The sequence below is a fragment of the Nerophis ophidion genome, linkage group LG09 (genome assembly GCF_033978795.1).
Source record: "Nerophis ophidion isolate RoL-2023_Sa linkage group LG09, RoL_Noph_v1.0, whole genome shotgun sequence".
Lineage (NCBI taxonomy): Eukaryota > Metazoa > Chordata > Actinopteri > Syngnathiformes > Syngnathidae > Nerophis > Nerophis ophidion.
Window position 1 is genome coordinate 56246068 of NC_084619.1, and position 17224 is coordinate 56263291.

The 17224-nt window shown below is 37.5% G+C and overlaps 1 protein-coding gene across 2 annotated transcripts in view; it reads left to right on the forward strand.

Annotated features, from left to right (window-relative positions):
* LOC133559489 (homeobox protein Meis1) overlaps nt 1–17224 on the forward strand; it is a 232265-nt gene that overhangs the window by 154265 nt on the left and 60776 nt on the right. For both annotated transcript variants that reach the window (XM_061911307.1, XM_061911306.1), the window contains exon 9: nt 15927–16003. In XM_061911307.1, coding sequence (XP_061767291.1) covers nt 15927–16003 — 77 coding nt within the window. The remainder of the gene's footprint in view (nt 1–15926; nt 16004–17224) is intronic.

Genomic DNA, 17224 nt, shown 5'->3' on the forward strand with positions numbered 1-17224 from the left:
GCTCGCAGCCTGGACATCCTCATGAAAGGAGTTGTGTATTTGGAGAGGACATGTCATTAAGATAGAGCGGCGCGAGGGAGGGATGAAACTTTCCATCTGCTCTTTTAAAGAACGTGTTATTGCTTCTCCACTCCCGGCCAAAGGCCGTCAGGAGGCTCAATCACAGACAAAATTAAAAGTTGTTGCTAAACCACCACGACCTGACACGCTGGAGCCCATTTCGGAGAACCGTCCCGTCCTCCATTGTGGTCCATGCATTATTTTCAAGCACTTTTGAGGAGCCCTTAGACACATACATTTTTGCAGCTCTCGGTAGGCCAGAAACATCCATCCATCCATCCATCCATCCATTTTTCTACCGCTTGTCCTTTTTGCGGTTGCGGTGTTTGCTGGAGCCTATCTGAAGCCGGCGGCGTTTCTGGGTGTTGTTGATAACTGGCTTTGGCTTTGCATAGTAGAGTTTTAACTTGCACTTATTGAAACTTTTATTAGTAGATTGCAGAGTACAGTACATCCATCCATCCATTTTTCTACCGCTTGTCCCTTTTGGGGTCACAGGGGTTGCTGGAGCAACATCCTAGACAAGTCGCCCCCTCATCACAGTGCCAACACATATAGACAGACAACATTTACACTTGAAAACAAGTTGCAATTTACTCGCATTAATTATCGGTACCCATTTTGAGTACTTTCTACGTAGCGGGGACCGATTCACGGTACCTTTGTCCGTTTGCAGAGTCCGCACCAGCTCAAGCACTTTGGGAAAACCAGAAACAAAGCGCTAAAAATTAAGGTTCCACTTTTGTTGTTGTTTTTTTTACTTAATATTTATTGTAAGTTTTATAACGAACAAATTAGATGAGCTGTGGTCCAGTGAAGCTGGCGGCGTTTCTGGGTGTTGTTGATAACTGGCTGTGGCTTTGCATAGTAGAGTTTTAACTTACACTTACAGATTAATTGATTGATCGAAACTTTTATTATTAGATTGCACAGTACAGTACATCCATCCATCCATTTCCTACCGCTTAATCCTTTTGGGGTCTAGGGGCGTGCTGGAGCCTATCCCAGCTGTATTCAGGCGGAAGGCGGTATACACCCCGGACAAGTCGCCCTCATCACAGGGCCAACACATATAGACAGACAACATTTACACTTGAAAACAAGTTGCAATGTACTCGCATTAATTATCGGTACCCATTTTGAGTACTTTCTACGTAGCGGGGACCGATTCACGATACCTTTTTTCGGTACCTTTGTACGTTTGCAGAGTCCGCACCGGCTCAAGCACTTTGGGGAAACCAGAAACAAAGTGCTAAAAAGTAAGGTTCCACTTTTGTTGTTGTTTTTTTTTTACTTAATATTCATTGTAAATTTGATAGCGAACAAATTAGATGAGCTCTGGTCCAGCGGAGCTGGCGGCGTTTCTGGGTGTTGTTGATAACTGGCTGTGGCTTTGCGTGGTAAAGTTTTAACTTGCACTTACAGATTGATTGATTGAAACTTTTATTAGTAGATTGCAGAGTACAGTACTTCCATCCATCCATCCATTTTCTACCGCTTAATCCCTCTGGGGTCTAGGGGCATGCTGGAGCCTATCCCAGCTGCATTTGGGCCGAAGGCGGTGTACACCCCGGACAAGTCGCGACCTCATCACAGGGCCAACACATATAGACAGACAACATTTACACTTGGAAACAAGTTGTAATGTACTCGCATTAAGCATTGGTACCCATTTTGAGTACTTTCTACGTAGCGGGGACCGATTCACGGTACCTTGTTTCGGAACCTTTGTTGGACGTGGCGTCACGTCTGTTTGCAGAGTCCGCACTGGCTCAAGCACTTTGGGAAAACCTGACACAAAGCGCTCAAAAGTAAGGCTCCACTTCTTCAAAAAAAATGCGCTAGCCGGATTTACATTGGAAATGCCATCGACATGCTACCGATTAGCATTAGCGAATTTACATGGCGTTTTTGAATTTTTTACTTAATATTTATTGTAAATTTTATAACGAAATTAGAAGAGCTCTGGCCCAGCAAACCCGGCGGCATTTCTGGGTGTTGTTGATAACTGGCTGTGGTTTTGCATAATAGAGTTTTAACTTGCACTTACAGATTGATTGATTGATTGATTGATTGATTGAAACTTTTATTTTTTTTAACATACATTTTTGCAGCTCTAGTTAGGCCACAAACATCCATCCATTTTCTCTACCGCTTGTCCCTTTTGGGGTCGCTGGGGGTGCTGGAGCAACATCCTGGACAAGTCGCCACCTCATCACACCGCCAACACATATAGACAGACATTTACACTTGTAAACCAGTTGCAATGTACTCTCATTAAGCATTGGTACCCATTTTGAGTACTTTCTACGTGGCAAGGACCGATTCACGGTACCTTCTTTCGTTACCTTTGTCGCACGTGACGTCACGTCCGCTTGCAGAGTCCGCACCAGCTTGAGCACTTTGGGAAAACCTGACACAAAGTGCTCAAAAGTAAGGCTCCACTTCTCCAAAAATGCGCGAGCTGCAATTTACATTGGAAATGCCATCGACGTGCTACCGATTAGCATTAGCGATTTTACGTGGCGATTTTTTATTATTTATTTTTTTAATATTTATTGTACATTTTATAACGAAATTAGAAGAGCTCTGGGCCAGCAAAGCCGGCGGCGTTTCTGGGTGTTTTTCATAACTGGCTTTGGCTTTGTATAGTAGAGTTTTAACTTGCACTTACAGATTGATTGATTTATTGATTGATTGATTGATTGAAACTTTTATTATTTTTTTTTTCCATACATTTTTGCAGCTTTCCATTTTTCTACCGCTTGTCCCTTTTGGGGTGGCGGGGAGTGCCGGAGCAACATCCTGGAAAGGTCGCCACCTCATCACAGGGCCATCACATATAGACAGACAACATTTACACTTGCAAACAAGTTGCAATATACTCGCATTAATTATTGGTACCCATTTTGAGTACTTTCTACGTAGCGGGGACCGATTCACGTTAGGTACCTTGTTTCGGTACCTTTGTAGCACGTGGCGTCACGTCCGCTTGCAGAGTCCGCACCGGCTCAAGCACTTTAGGAAAACCAGACACAAAGCACTCAAAAGTAAGGTTCCACTTTTTCCAAAAATGCGCTAACTGGATTTACATCGAAAATGCCATCGACATGCTACCGATTAGCATTAGCGATTTTGCATGGCGTTTTTGTTGTTGTTGTTTTTTTTATTTAATATTTATTGTACATTTTATAACGAACAAATTTGATGAGCTCGGGCCCAGCAAAACCGGCGGTGTTTCTGGGTGTTGTTGATAACTGGCTTTGCATAGTAGAGTTTTAACTTCCACTTACAGTTTGATTGATTAATTGATTGATTGAATTTTTTATTAGTTGATTGCACAGTACAGTACATCCATCCATTCATCCATTTTGGGAATTGATCCCGAATCGAATCGCTACCAACAAGAATGGAATCGGAATGGTGACGTGTCCTCCTTTCAAGGTCTCACCAGCCGCTGACACTTAAAATGAGAACACAGGACCTTTGTTCTGCGTGAAAGGCAGCAGTCCTGCTTGGAGGATCGCTGCTTGTTATTTCGGGACGCGTTATTCCTGCCACTTTCGCGACGTGGCGTGGAAGCGCTCGGCGGCTGCGTGCGTGTCAGGCGCGTACGTTTGTGTGACGGCGGGGCGGAACGGGCCAAACAGACGACATTTGTTCCGCGATGTGTAGCCGCCAGCACGGACCGAGTCGTCCCCGCCGTCACGAGTCAGGGACTCTGGATTCTAAAGATCTGTGACACTCCACCTTGTCATCGTTGGTCTGATGGATGACGTTATTTACACACACACACACACACACACACACACACGCACACACACACACACACACACACACACACACGTTCTTGTATTTGTTACCTTCTTGTGACCTTAGGAATATGCCTACTTCTTTAGGACCACCCTTTCTAGATATATAAAGATTTGTATTTACAACATTAATAATATATACATGCTATAATAATATATACATACTATGCCAATATTTTAAAAAAAAATTGAAAAATCAGTTGGAATTTCACAAGAAAAAGGTCACAATTTTGCAAGGAAAACTGATTTTTGGCAGTATTATAATACAATTTGTCATTTTACTCAACGCAAATCACAATTTTTACGAGAAAAACTCAACATTTGTGCAATATTATGATAGAAAGTTGGAATTTTACCTTAACAATTGCAATTTTACAAGAAAAAGCTTTACATTTTGGCAATTTTACGAAAAAAGTTGTGGTTTTACCCAACAAAAGTCACAGTTTTAAAAGAAAAATTTTAAAATATTCAAAATGTTATAATAATATTTGGAATTTTACTTGAAAAATGAGTTGGAATTTCACAAGAAAAGGGTCACAGTTTCACAAGAAAAACTGAGAATTTTGGCAGTATTATAATAAAAGTTGTAATTTTACTCAACGCAAGTTAAAATTTTACAAGAAAAACTGAACATTTGTGCAATATTATGATAAAAAGTTGGAGTTTTACTCAATAACAGTCACAATTTTACAAGAAAAGCTTAACATGTTGGCAACTTTATGAAAGAGTCTTACTTTTATGCGACACAAGTCACAATTTTAAAAGAAAACTTTAAAATTTTGGCAATATTATAATAATAATAGGAATTTTACTTGAAAAATTTGTTGGAATTTCACAAGAATAAGGTCACACTTTCACAAGAAAAACTGAGAATTTTGGCAATATTGTAATAAAAGTTGTAATTTTACTCAATGCAAGTTAAAATTTTACAAGAAAAACTGAACATTTGTGCAATATTATAAAAAAAGTTGGAATTTTACAAGAAAAAGCTTTACATTTTGGCAATTTTATGAAAGAATCATAATTTTAAAAGAAAACTTTAAAATGTTGGCAATATTATTATAATAATTGGAATTTTACTTGAAAAATGAGTTGGAATGTTACTTGAAAAATGAGTAGATATTTCACTAGAAAAAAGTTGCAATTTTATAAGAAAAAGTTTAGATTTTGGAAATGTTATGAAAAAAGTCGTGCTTTTACTCGACAAAAGTCAACATTTTAAAAGAAAACTTTAAAATGTTGGCAATATTATAACAATAATGGGAATTTTACCTGAAAAATTAGTTGGAATTTCACAAGAAAAAGGTCATAGTTTCACAAGAAAAACTGAGAATTTTGGTGGTATTATAATAAAAGTTGTAATTTTACTCAACTCAAGTTAAAATTTTACAAGAAAAACTGAACATTTGTGCAATATTATAATAAAAGTTATAATTTTACTTTATCAGTCGCAATTTTACAAGAAAAAGCTTAACATTTTGGCAATTTTATGGAAAAAGTCGTGCTTTTACTCGACAATAGTCAACATTTTAAAAGAAAACTTTAAAATGTTGGCAATGTTATAATAATTGGAATTTTACTTGAAAAATGAGTTGGAATTTCACAAGAAAAAGGTCACAATTTCACAAGAAAAACTGAGAATTTTGGCATTATTATAGTAAAAGTCGTAATTTCACTCAACTCAAGTTAACATTTTACAAGAAAAACTGAACATTTGTGCAATATTATGATGAAAAGTTATAATTTTACTTTATCAGTCGCAATTTTAGAAGAAAAAGCTTAACATTTTGGCAATTTAATGAAAAAAGTCGGGCTTTTACTTGACAAAAGTCAACATTTTAAAAGAAAACTTTAAAATGTTGGCAATATTATAATAATAATTGGAATTTTACTTGAAAAATTAGTTGGAATTTCACAAAAAAAAGGTCACAATTTCACAAGAAGTACTTTGAATTTTGGCAGTATTATAATGCAAGTCGTTATTTTACTCAACGCAAATCGTAATTTTACAAGAAAAACTAAACATTTCTGCAAAATTATGTTAAAAAGTTTGAATTTTACAAGAAAAAGCTTAAGATTTTGGCAATTTAATGACAAATGTTGTGCTTTTATGCGACAAAAGTCAAAATTTTAAAAGAAAACTTTAAAATGTTGGCAATATTATAATAATAATTGGAATTTTACTTGAAAAATTAGTTGGAATTTCACAAAAAAAAGGTCACAATTTCACAAGAAGTACTTTGAATTTTGGCAGTATTATAATGCAAGTCGTTATTTTACTCAACGCAAATCGTAATTTTACAAGAAAAACTAAACATTTCTGCAAAATTATGTTAAAAAGTTTGAATTTTACAAGAAAAAGCTTAAGATTTTGGCAATTTAATGACAAATGTTGTGCTTTTATGCGACAAAAGTCAAAATTTTAAAAGAAAACTTTAAAATGTTGGCAATATTATAATAATAATTGGAATTTTACTTGAAAAATTAGTTGGAATTTCACAAAAAAAAGGTCACAATTTCACAAGAAGTACTTTGAATTTTGGCAGTATTATAATGCAAGTCGTTATTTTACTCAACGCAAATCGTAATTTTACAAGAAAAACTAAACATTTCTGCAAAATTATGTTAAAAAGTTTGAATTTTACAAGAAAAAGCTTAAGATTTTGGCAATTTAATGACAAATGTTGTGCTTTTATGCGACAAAAGTCAAAATTTTAAAAGAAAACTTTAAAATGTTGGCAATATTATAATAATAATTGGAATTTTACTTGAAAAATTAGTTGGAATTTTACAAGAAAAAGGTCACAATTTCAAAATAAATACTGAGAATTTTGGCAGTACTATAACAAAAGTCGTCATTTTACTCAACGCAAGTTAAAATTTTACAAGAAAAACTGAACATTTGTGCAATATTGTGATAAAAAGTTGGAATTTTACAAGAAAAAGCTTTACATTTTGGCAGTTTTATGAAAGAGTCACAATTTTAAAAGAAAACTTTAAAATGTTGGCAATATTAAAATAATAACTGGAATTTTACTTGAAAAATTAGTTGGAATGTTACTTGAAAAATAAGTACACATTTCACAAGAAAAAAGTCGCAATTTGACAAGAAAAACTTTACATTTTGGAAATTTTATGAAAAAAGTCGAGCTTTTACTCGACAAAAGTCACAATTTTTAAAAGAAAAATTTTAAAATGTTCGTAATATTGTTACAATAATTGGAATTTTACCTGAAAAATTAGTTGGAATTTCACAAGAAAAAGGTCACAGTTTCACAAGAAAAACTGAGAATTTTAGCGGTATTTTAACAAGTCATCATTTTACTCAATGCAAGTTGAAAGTTTACAAGAAAAACTGAACATTTGTTTTATTTTATGATAAAAAGTTGGAGTTTTACTCTAACAGTCGCAATGTTACAAGAAAAACTTTACATTTTGGCAATTTTATGAAAAGAGACTTACTCGACAAAAGTCACAATTTTAAAAGAAAACTTTAAAATTATTCTAAAAATAATTGAAATTTTACTTGTCAAAATTTGGACAAAAGTCATCATTTGACTCCAAAAATGTCACTATTTTACAAGCACAAAAAAACTAATTGGCAATATTTTTGATAAAAGTCAGAATTTTATAACGACAAATGTTGCCATTTTGCATTAAAAAGTAATACTTTTACATTAAAAAGTAATAACTTTACGAGAAAATATTGCAATATTACAGAAACAGAAAGAATATGAGAAATTGTTCCAAATTTTATAAGTATAAATTCGACACATTGTGAAAAAAACACTGCTTTTAGTTCATTCATTATTCCTTGTTTTTTAATCTTCGTTATTTACTTCGTTATGAGAGTATATTTTTTTAATTAATTTTAGTTAAAGGGGGTGCATTTAAATTTCTTACACACACTTGTTATTTCATCCGTTGACCAGAGGGGGACCACTTTTAAAACCGACACACGGTCAATTTGAAAAATCCCTCCTTTTTGGGACCACCCTCATTTTAAAAGATTTCACCACCAGGGGTGCAAATGAGACATTTTCTATTAGATGCAATGGTTTTCCGTATTGGGACCATGATTTATGTCCTAACTTGTTCACCGCTCCTCATATGGAAGCTACTTTTCCTTGTTGATGTCTGAAGAAGGGTAAACGCACACACACACACACACACACACACACACACACACACACACACACACACACGTTGCACACATGACGAGTTAGCAGCATGCCAGACATTCGATTATGCAAAAGCTTAGACAATCGTGTTTCATGACTTCGGACAGCCGCTTCCTCACGTGGGCGGCAGATCGGCGCCTTGTATCGTCCTTAGATGTTGCGAGCGCATGAATAGATGCACAGTCCACACACACACACACACACACACACACACACACACACACACACACACACACACACACACACACACACACACACACACACACACACACAAACAAACACGTGCGGTTTTGGCCAGAGGCGACAGTGCAATTATAACTTAGCGCATGGAATTAGCCTGCTTATCGTTGTGTTCCCCACAGCCAATCACATGCCGCCTTCAGACACTCGCGTTCATTGTGCGGCGTGGGGAAAAACAGAAAATCGAAATAAACACACTGGCGCCGCACCAATTTTACACGTCGGATTGTTGTGTCATTGGCGTGCGGACTTGCTTTGATTTATTTCTCTGCAGAGTGGGTTGAGAGCATGAATATTGATTACTATTTATTAGAATGCACTTTCTTATACAATAAAGTTTTGTAATCATTCAGAAATGTCAAGCAGCTAAAATTCATGGATAAGTGTGGAGAGTTCTATGCATTTTTCCCATCATGCATTTCAATGGATTTAAATGGTTTCTATTTAGATGTTTTTTATGTTGGTTGGCTGTTTTTTTTAGAATACCCACAAGGTTCAGTAAGCAGGTTTTATTATGTGTGACATGTTTGTTGACTTTTTGTGCCGGTTGATGCTTTTTTTCCTGCGCCATGACCAGGGAAGGTTGTTTGCATTGGGTCATATAAGTGCATAATCTTGAAAGTTCTCTCCATGGTCACTGACATCGCTCACAAGATGCGGACAAATAAGCGCTTACCTATGTATTGGGTCATATAGGTAAATACGTTGCATTTAAAAAGTTCACTCCATGGTCACTGGCCTGAGTCACTAACATTGTCCACAGAATGGAAACAAATAAGCACTTGATTATGTATTGGGTCATATAAGTAATTACTGTGAATTTGGAAAGTTATTTCCATGGTCACTGGCTTGAGTCACTAACATCCTCCACAAGATGCGGACAAATAAGCTCTTACTTTTGTATTGGGTCATATAGGTTAATTCTTTGCAATGCCCACTTAAATATTAAGACTGAATTAGTCATCTCACTCTGGATTTTAACCATACTTGATAATTATATGTGACCTACTTCCAGTTCACAAGCTTGTCAAATGATATCAAAGCATGTTTTAACCACAAATATTATTATCAAGGCTTAGGCCAGGCTGATTACAAAATAAATACTAATCAAATATACTGAAAAAAAAAAGGGGACCCTTAAAATTACTAAAAAATAAATGGACATACAATTACAAAGTTCTAAAATAAGTTCTAGCTGAAGTAATAAATTGAATGAGCTGTCAATAAAATTAAAGTGCCATTGAAAATATAGTTTCACCACTTTAGTCATATTTTTTTGCACTTAAAAAACTTTCTACCGTTTTAGCTCCAGACTTCTTCTCTTTGTATGATACTGTCATTACTGCCACAAGTGGTGGGGAAGTGTATTACAGTTGTTACCGCTGGGAAACAGATTTTTTTTTTTTTTTAAAGTTGGTAGCAAACATGGCGCACTGTGGTCGCCTGATTGGCTTTCGAACATATGTTTCTCCGCCGGGGTCTGTATGGGTGGCGGCGGTAGCTGTAGTACACTTTCCCACCACTTGTGGCAGTACACTGCAAATTATTTTCCAATTGCCAAGATTTAAAATTGTATTTTTATAAATTTCCCTAGTTTTAGGAGCAATTCAGTCACTGACTTTACATCATCATCTTGATTTTAGCATGAATATTTATATTTTGTTGATTTTAGTTTAAAAAATATATATATAAATATCCAACCATCTTCTTCTGCATATCCGAGGTCGGGTCGTGTGGGCAGCAGCCTAAGCACAGAAGCCCATACTTCCCTCTCCCCAGCCACTAAGTCCAGCTCCCCCTAGGAGATCGTGAGTCATTCCCAGGCCAGCTGGGAGACATAGTCACCCTAATGTGTCCTGGGTCTTCCCCATGGCCTCCCTACTGGTCTTAAACACCTGCCTAGGGAATCGTCCTAACCACTTCATCCGGCTCCTCTTGATGTGGAGGAGCAGCAGCTTTACTCTGAGCTCGTTCCGAATGGCAGAGTCACTCACCCTGTCTCCAAGGGGGAGCTGTGGTCCGTATGGAAAAAACTATTCAAATACGATATTTAGGTTTTTCCCCACGTAGAAGATCTGATTTAAAGATTCTTAAATATAGAATTGCAAGTTGAATCATGCTTATTTTCAGAATAAAATACTTCTTTCTAGTGTAAAAGTGCTGCTAATTTCTATATTTACACATTTTAATTCAGGATGTTTTTACCAAGTAAAATGAACTAGCTGCATGGACAGATCTTTTCACTAGTTTTTAGTACTTTTAGTACTAACATTTTGTTTTTTTATTGCAGGTTTTATCATCTCTTTTTTGCAGTGCAATGACAATCTCAAGCAAAGAGAAAAAGTCTGGAGCTAAACTCATGGAGAAGTTTCTTAAGCGCAAAAATTATGACCAAAGTGGTGAAGATATATTTTCATACTCACTTTTTTAGTTTCCTAAAGAAGCTCTACTTTCTCCCGCTTGCTGCGGCAACAACAAACAAAACTCCAGACGCTCCTCTTCGTTTTGTATCGTTTACTCGTGAAGTTAATCATTAAAAAAAAACTTAAAACAATAATGACGTTGGGAAAAAAATAATGGAAAAATAAAGCCAGTTTGTTAGAGTAAGAAAGTGTTAAAAAAAAAGTAGGAGTAAGGTCAAAAAACCGTGTCGCTCGATTCCACCATACCTGACTGCCATTACCCACAATATATTGTGTCCAAACCATATTACCACAGAGATCCATCCATCGTTGGGTCACGGGGGCAGCAGCCTAAGCAGGGAAGCCCAGACCTCCCTCTCCCCAGCCACTTCGTCCAGCTCCTCCTAGGGGATCCCGAGGCGTTCCCCGGAAGACATTTGGCATGACAGCCCCTCTAATGCCTGAAGGACCCCAATGAGGGCGTGATAATACCAAGTTATTTTACTCTTAAGGGTTACAGCTGCAAAATTAGCAAAGCAAAAATAGCTTGAAAGGTTAGCATGCTGGAATGCTAATATTTTTTCCTCACCGTTATTTTTCACCAATGACAATCAGTCAATTATAATGCTTTTAAAACAGGCAGCTTTGTGGGCAGCTTTAAGGTCCTTCCACCCTCATTGGGGTCCTTCAGGCATTAAAGGGGCTGTCACGCCAAATTTCTTCCCCACCCCTACAAAAACCTTCCCCCCGGAAGACATTTGGCGTGACAGCCCCTCTAATGCCTGAAGGACCCCAATGAGGGCGTGTTAATACCAAGTTATATGACTCTTAAAGGTTACAGCTGCAAAATTAGCGAAGCAAAAATAGCTTTAAAAGTTAGCATGCTGGAATGCTAATATTTTTTCCTCACCGTTATTTTTCACCAATGACAATCAGCTGAGATAGGCGCCAGCGCCCCCCGCGACCCCGAAAGGGAATAAGCGGTAGAAAATGGATGGATGGATGGATGGATGGACAATCAGCCAATTATATTGCTTTTAAAACAGGCAGCTGTGTGGGCTGCTTTAAGCAAGTTATATGACTCTTAAGGGTTCAGCTGCAAAATTAGCGAATCAAAAATAGCTTGAAAAATAAGCATGCTGGAATGCTAATATTTTTTCCTCACCCTTATTTTTCACCAAAGACAATCAGTCAATTATAATGCTTTTAAAAAAGGCAGCTGTGTGGGCTGCTTTAAGGTCCTTCCACCCTCATTGGGGTCCTTCAGGCATTAGAGGGGCTGTCACGCCAAATTTCCTCCCCTAAAAAAACCTTCCCCCCGGAAGACATTCCAGCATGCTAACTTTTCAAGCTATTTTTGCTTGAAAAATAAGCATGCTGGAATGCTAATATTTTTTCCTCACCCTTATTTTTCACCAATGACAATCAGTCAATTATAATGCTTTTAAAACAGGCAGCGGTGTGGGCTGCTTTAAGCAAGTTATATGACTCTTAAGGGTTACAGCTGCAAAATTAGCGAAGCAAAAATAGCTTGAAAAGTTAGCGTGCTGGAATGCTAATATTGTTTCCTCACCGTTATCTTTCACCAATGACAATCAGCCAATTTTAATGCTTTTAAAACAGGCAGCTGTGTGGGCGGCTTTAAGCAAGTTATATGACTCTTAAGGGTTACAGCTGCAAAATTAGCGAAGCAAAAATAGCTTGAAATGCTAATATTGTTTCCTCACTGTTATTTTTCACCAATGACAATCATCCAATTATAATGCTTTTAAAACAGGCAGCTGTGTGGGCTGCTTTAAGCAAGTTATATGACTCTCAAGGGTTACAGCTGCAAAATTAGCGAAGCAAAAATAGCTTGAATTGCTAATATTGTTTCCTCACTGTTATTTTTCACCAATGACAATCAGCCAATTATAATGCTTTTAAAACAGGCAGCTGTGTGGGCTGCTTTAAGGTCCTTCCACCCTCATTGTGGTCCTTCAGGCATTAGAGGGGCTGTCACGCCAAATGTCTTCCGGGGGGAAGAAATTTAGCGTGACAGCGCCATGTTTGCTACCAGCTTTTTTTTTTTTCACATTATAATTAGTCCAACAAAATAACTTAATACAATACAATATAAAAAATGACAAAATATTTTGTGATAGTAAAAAATATTGATGTAATCATTGATATCGACTAGATACGACTCTTGGAATCGGTATCGTTACAGTCAAAATTTGCACAGATCCACCTATTTGTTTACCTTAAGGAGTGCTAGCTTGCTGTTAGCGGTTAGCTATTTTATCGTCCTATGGTGTGTAGTGAAGCATGTTTAGCTATTCCTCGTCCTGCGGGGAGGATACTTGTACGAAACGTACTTTATTCGTCGCCATGGAGGCGAGGATTAGTGATTTAGAAGTAGCCAAAACACTGCCGACTGCGGACGGACGTTACCCGCTAGCTAGCTAATGGCTAACAAGAGCAAGAGCGAAGCGTCTCTTGCGCTTCAGTGTTTCACATTTTTGCATCGATGGTTAGTTTTTAAGCCACAATGCGTCCGTCCTGACTCTTATGTCTGCTTGTAAGTACTCCGTACGTGTCGTTTTGCCGAACATGCGCCTTTGCTCGTTTTTACCATCAATGTGATGTCCAGGGAGGAAAAACTAATAAATGTACCGGTATTTTTCAAAGGCAGTAAAGTGGTGTTTTTATTTTAATTCTATGAACTCTTTGGAAGGGTGATTTCGACACATACACCACATGTATATTTGTGCCTAATTAAGAGGAGCTGCTCCTCCACTTCACTTGACTTCCTAATTGGCTTGCCCCTCTCTGGCTGCCGGTAATTACAAAAGCTCATTTTCCATTAATGACGAGGCCAGGGAGGCATCACACGAGCGCACACACACACAAGTTTGCTGTTCAGTACTTGTGGGGACCACCCTTTCTACAGGTTGTGGAGACATTAAAATAAATGAGTTAGCTCATACATTTCTTTAAATCTCTGGATTGATGAAGTAATGTGCTGATCATACTTACTGGGGAGCCTGGGGAAAAATAGTTAATATGGTTCATGGGGACTGAATTTAAATAATTTTGCATAATTCACACAAATTTGTACGTGACTACTGAGGACCATTTTTTTTTTAAAAAAGAAAAAAAATCAATATGACATGATACTCAGAATACTACACCACAGCTGTCCTCTTATAGAAAGTTTCACCACATAAATGTTAAAGCAAATCCTGCATCTTCTGTGACATGACTAAAATCTGCTATTAAGCAGTAATGAAGTTGTCTGCAACTCCAACTACCATATATAGAAGGATGGAAGATTCTGAATGTGAATCATACTTTAAGGTAATAATGTTTTATAATCATGCTGTATTAAAATGTCATCCTAGGGAACACTAAACCAGATTTTTTTTTGTGAAAAATATATTACTTTTAGTTAAGGACGGATACCATACAAAATCACAGTACTATTAATGCCAGGATAACAAATGTTTAACTTTTCAAGAATATTAATTTTTTCTTTTACCAATATTTTAAAAACGTCAACAAAGTAACCTCAATTTCCCTGTTGTGGGATCAATAAAGAATTATCTTGTTTTAGCTTAAGAATCACTTGGGCATCTTCAGAATGGATCTGACTATCATTTAAAAAGGTTTCCCTTGGTCCCCATACTGTCAGAAGTCCCTTAAAGGTGTGTAAACAGCGCGAGGTCCCCATTAAAGGCCTACTGAAACCCACTACTACCGACCACGCAGTCTGATAGTTTATATATCAATGATGAAATATTAACATTGCCCGTTTAGTTTACTAAATTACAATTTTAAATTTCCCGCGGATTTTCTTGTTGAAAATGTTGCGGAATGATGACGTGTGTTTGTGACGTTTCGGGTTAGAGGGGACATATTAGCTCAGCACCACTTACGGCTAAAAGTCGTCTCTTTTCATCGCATAATTACACAGTAATTTGGACATCTGTGTTGCTGAATCTTTTGCAATTTGTTCACTTAATAATGGAGACTATAAAGAAGAATGCTGTTGGTGGAAAGCAGTGGATTGCAGCTGCCTTTAGCACCGAGACACAGCCAGTGTTTCTTTGTTTGTTGTGAAGCTTTAACACAGAGCGGTCAAGCGAACATGTTTCTCTACGTCAACCAGCTTGTTTTTGGATGGGAAAATTGTGATATATATCTTACCGGAGCCATCAGTGGATTATTCAGCCTCCTGCAGTAGCTGTCAAAAAAGGCAGCTGTGAGCTTGGCTCCTCGGGTTCTCTCTGAGACACTGGCATGTTCACCGCAGCCATCTGACTTTGAGGTATGTCTTTACAATCTCACTAAAACACTATTAAAACAATAAGCAGATAAGGGATCTTCCAGAAATATCCTTGTAAATGTGTCTGTGGAGATCCTTGTCCTGGTCCTCCGTTTATGTGCCGTACACACCACACCTTGTTTCAGTGGTTTACACACTTTTTATTCTTTTGACAATATTATTTTTCTCTTACAGTCTTTCACAGCTTTTCAGCGCAATATTACCGGTTCTTTGTCTTCTCTTTCTCTCTGTCTGGCTCTCACTTCATTCGCCAGCCCCTCTCATGGTTTCCAACGCTGCTGATAAAGGAAACAGGTGATTACATAACTCGTCCCAGCTGAGGTATCTGCTCACCTGATTGCCGCATAGGACACGCCCCTCTCCACAGTGTCTAATTACATCTGAAATGTTCACACTGCCGCCGCCCGGAGCAATCGCTTTTTATTTATTTTTTTGATTTTTATTTTTTTTTAGGCCTTCACTATCAATATCCTCATCCACAAATCTTTCATCCTCCCTCAAATTAATAGGGGAATTGTCGCTTTCTCGGTCCGAATAGCTTTTTTTGTTGGAGGCTCCCATTAAAAACAATGTGAGGAGCCATCAACGGGTGACGTCATCGTCTGCTACTTCCGGTACAGGCAAGGCTTTTTTATTAGCGACCAAAAGTTGCGAACTTTATCGTCGATGTTCTCTACTAAATCCTTTCAGCAAAAATATGGTAATATCCCGAAATGATCAAGTATGACACATAGAATGGACCTGCTTTCCCCATTTAAATAAGAAAATCTCATTTCAGTAGGCCTTTAAGTCAACATTGCCAGAACACACACACACACACCACTCAGCACTCATGAAGAAAGGCAACGAAGCTCCTCCCCTTCCAGGAAGTGGTCTTAAACATTGTTATCTGTGTTTCCCGCAGCATCCGTACCCGTCAGAGGAGCAGAAGAAGCAGCTGGCGCAAGACACGGGCCTCACCATCTTACAAGTCAACAACTGGTAAGAGAAGCTCCCAGCGTGGGTATGATCCTTCCCTCAGGCCATCGGAATTAATGCCCCACCCACCCAGCCTCCCCCTTAACGCAGAAACCCACCGCTTACGGAATAACGCGCGCTGCAGATCAATCTAAACAGATATGGCCCGCAGTCATTTTCCAAAGCGTTAATTAAGAGTCTGAAAACATCCAATAAAAATCATCCCACCTGCAAAAGTTAGCATGGTGATTAGCCGAGCGGCGCTAGCCGGCGCCACCGCTGACGATCCAGTTTTTGTTTTTTTGTTGGATTTTTTTGCCATGAAGATTTGCGGCTTTCTCGCGCCGCTCGTTTGCCTCCTGTTAAAATGGCGGTGAACTTCTCATTCAACATTTAGTCGGCGTGGATGAATATTTGATCGACGCGCACTCAACGCAGCGTTTTTTACATTTCATCTGCATGCCGCCGCGTGTTTGCAGGCGGAGTGCAAACGGCGCTCCTGGCGGGCATTGATGAGGATTATTCGCGTAATAATAACACGCGTGCAAATACAGTGCACCCGGAAAGTATTCTCTTTTTCCGCATGTTATGTTATATATAGCCTTATTCCAAAATAAAAATAAAAATAAATAAATACAATTTGTTTAAAAAGCCTCAAAATTCTACAAACAATACCCCAGAATTAAAATGTCATTTTTTGCACACATATATATATATATATATATATATATATATATATATATATATATATATATATCCTGTACATAAATATCCACAATCTTTGCTAAAGTTTTACCAATTTTATTTGTAATACATTTACAATTAAAAAAAAAAAGTTAATATGGTTCATAGGGACCACATTTCAATAATTTTACATAATTCACCCAAATTTGTACGTGACTACTACCATTTAAAAAAAAAAAAAGAGTACCAATTAATTATGACATATATATATATATATATATATATATATATATATATATATATACACACACACACACCGTATTTCCTTGAATTGCCGCCGGGGCGCTAATTAATTTAAAACCTCTTCTCACTCCCGCGCTTACCAAAGGCATGTGGTAAAAGTAAGCATGCGCTAATTATTTCAAAACCTCTTCTCACTCCGGCACTTACCAAAGGTATGCAGTATAAATGTGAGTGTGATGTAAGCTGGGACCTTAAATCCTACTGAATAGCTCGTAATCTTCTTCCCTTTATGCAATTTCAAATTACCGTATTGAAATC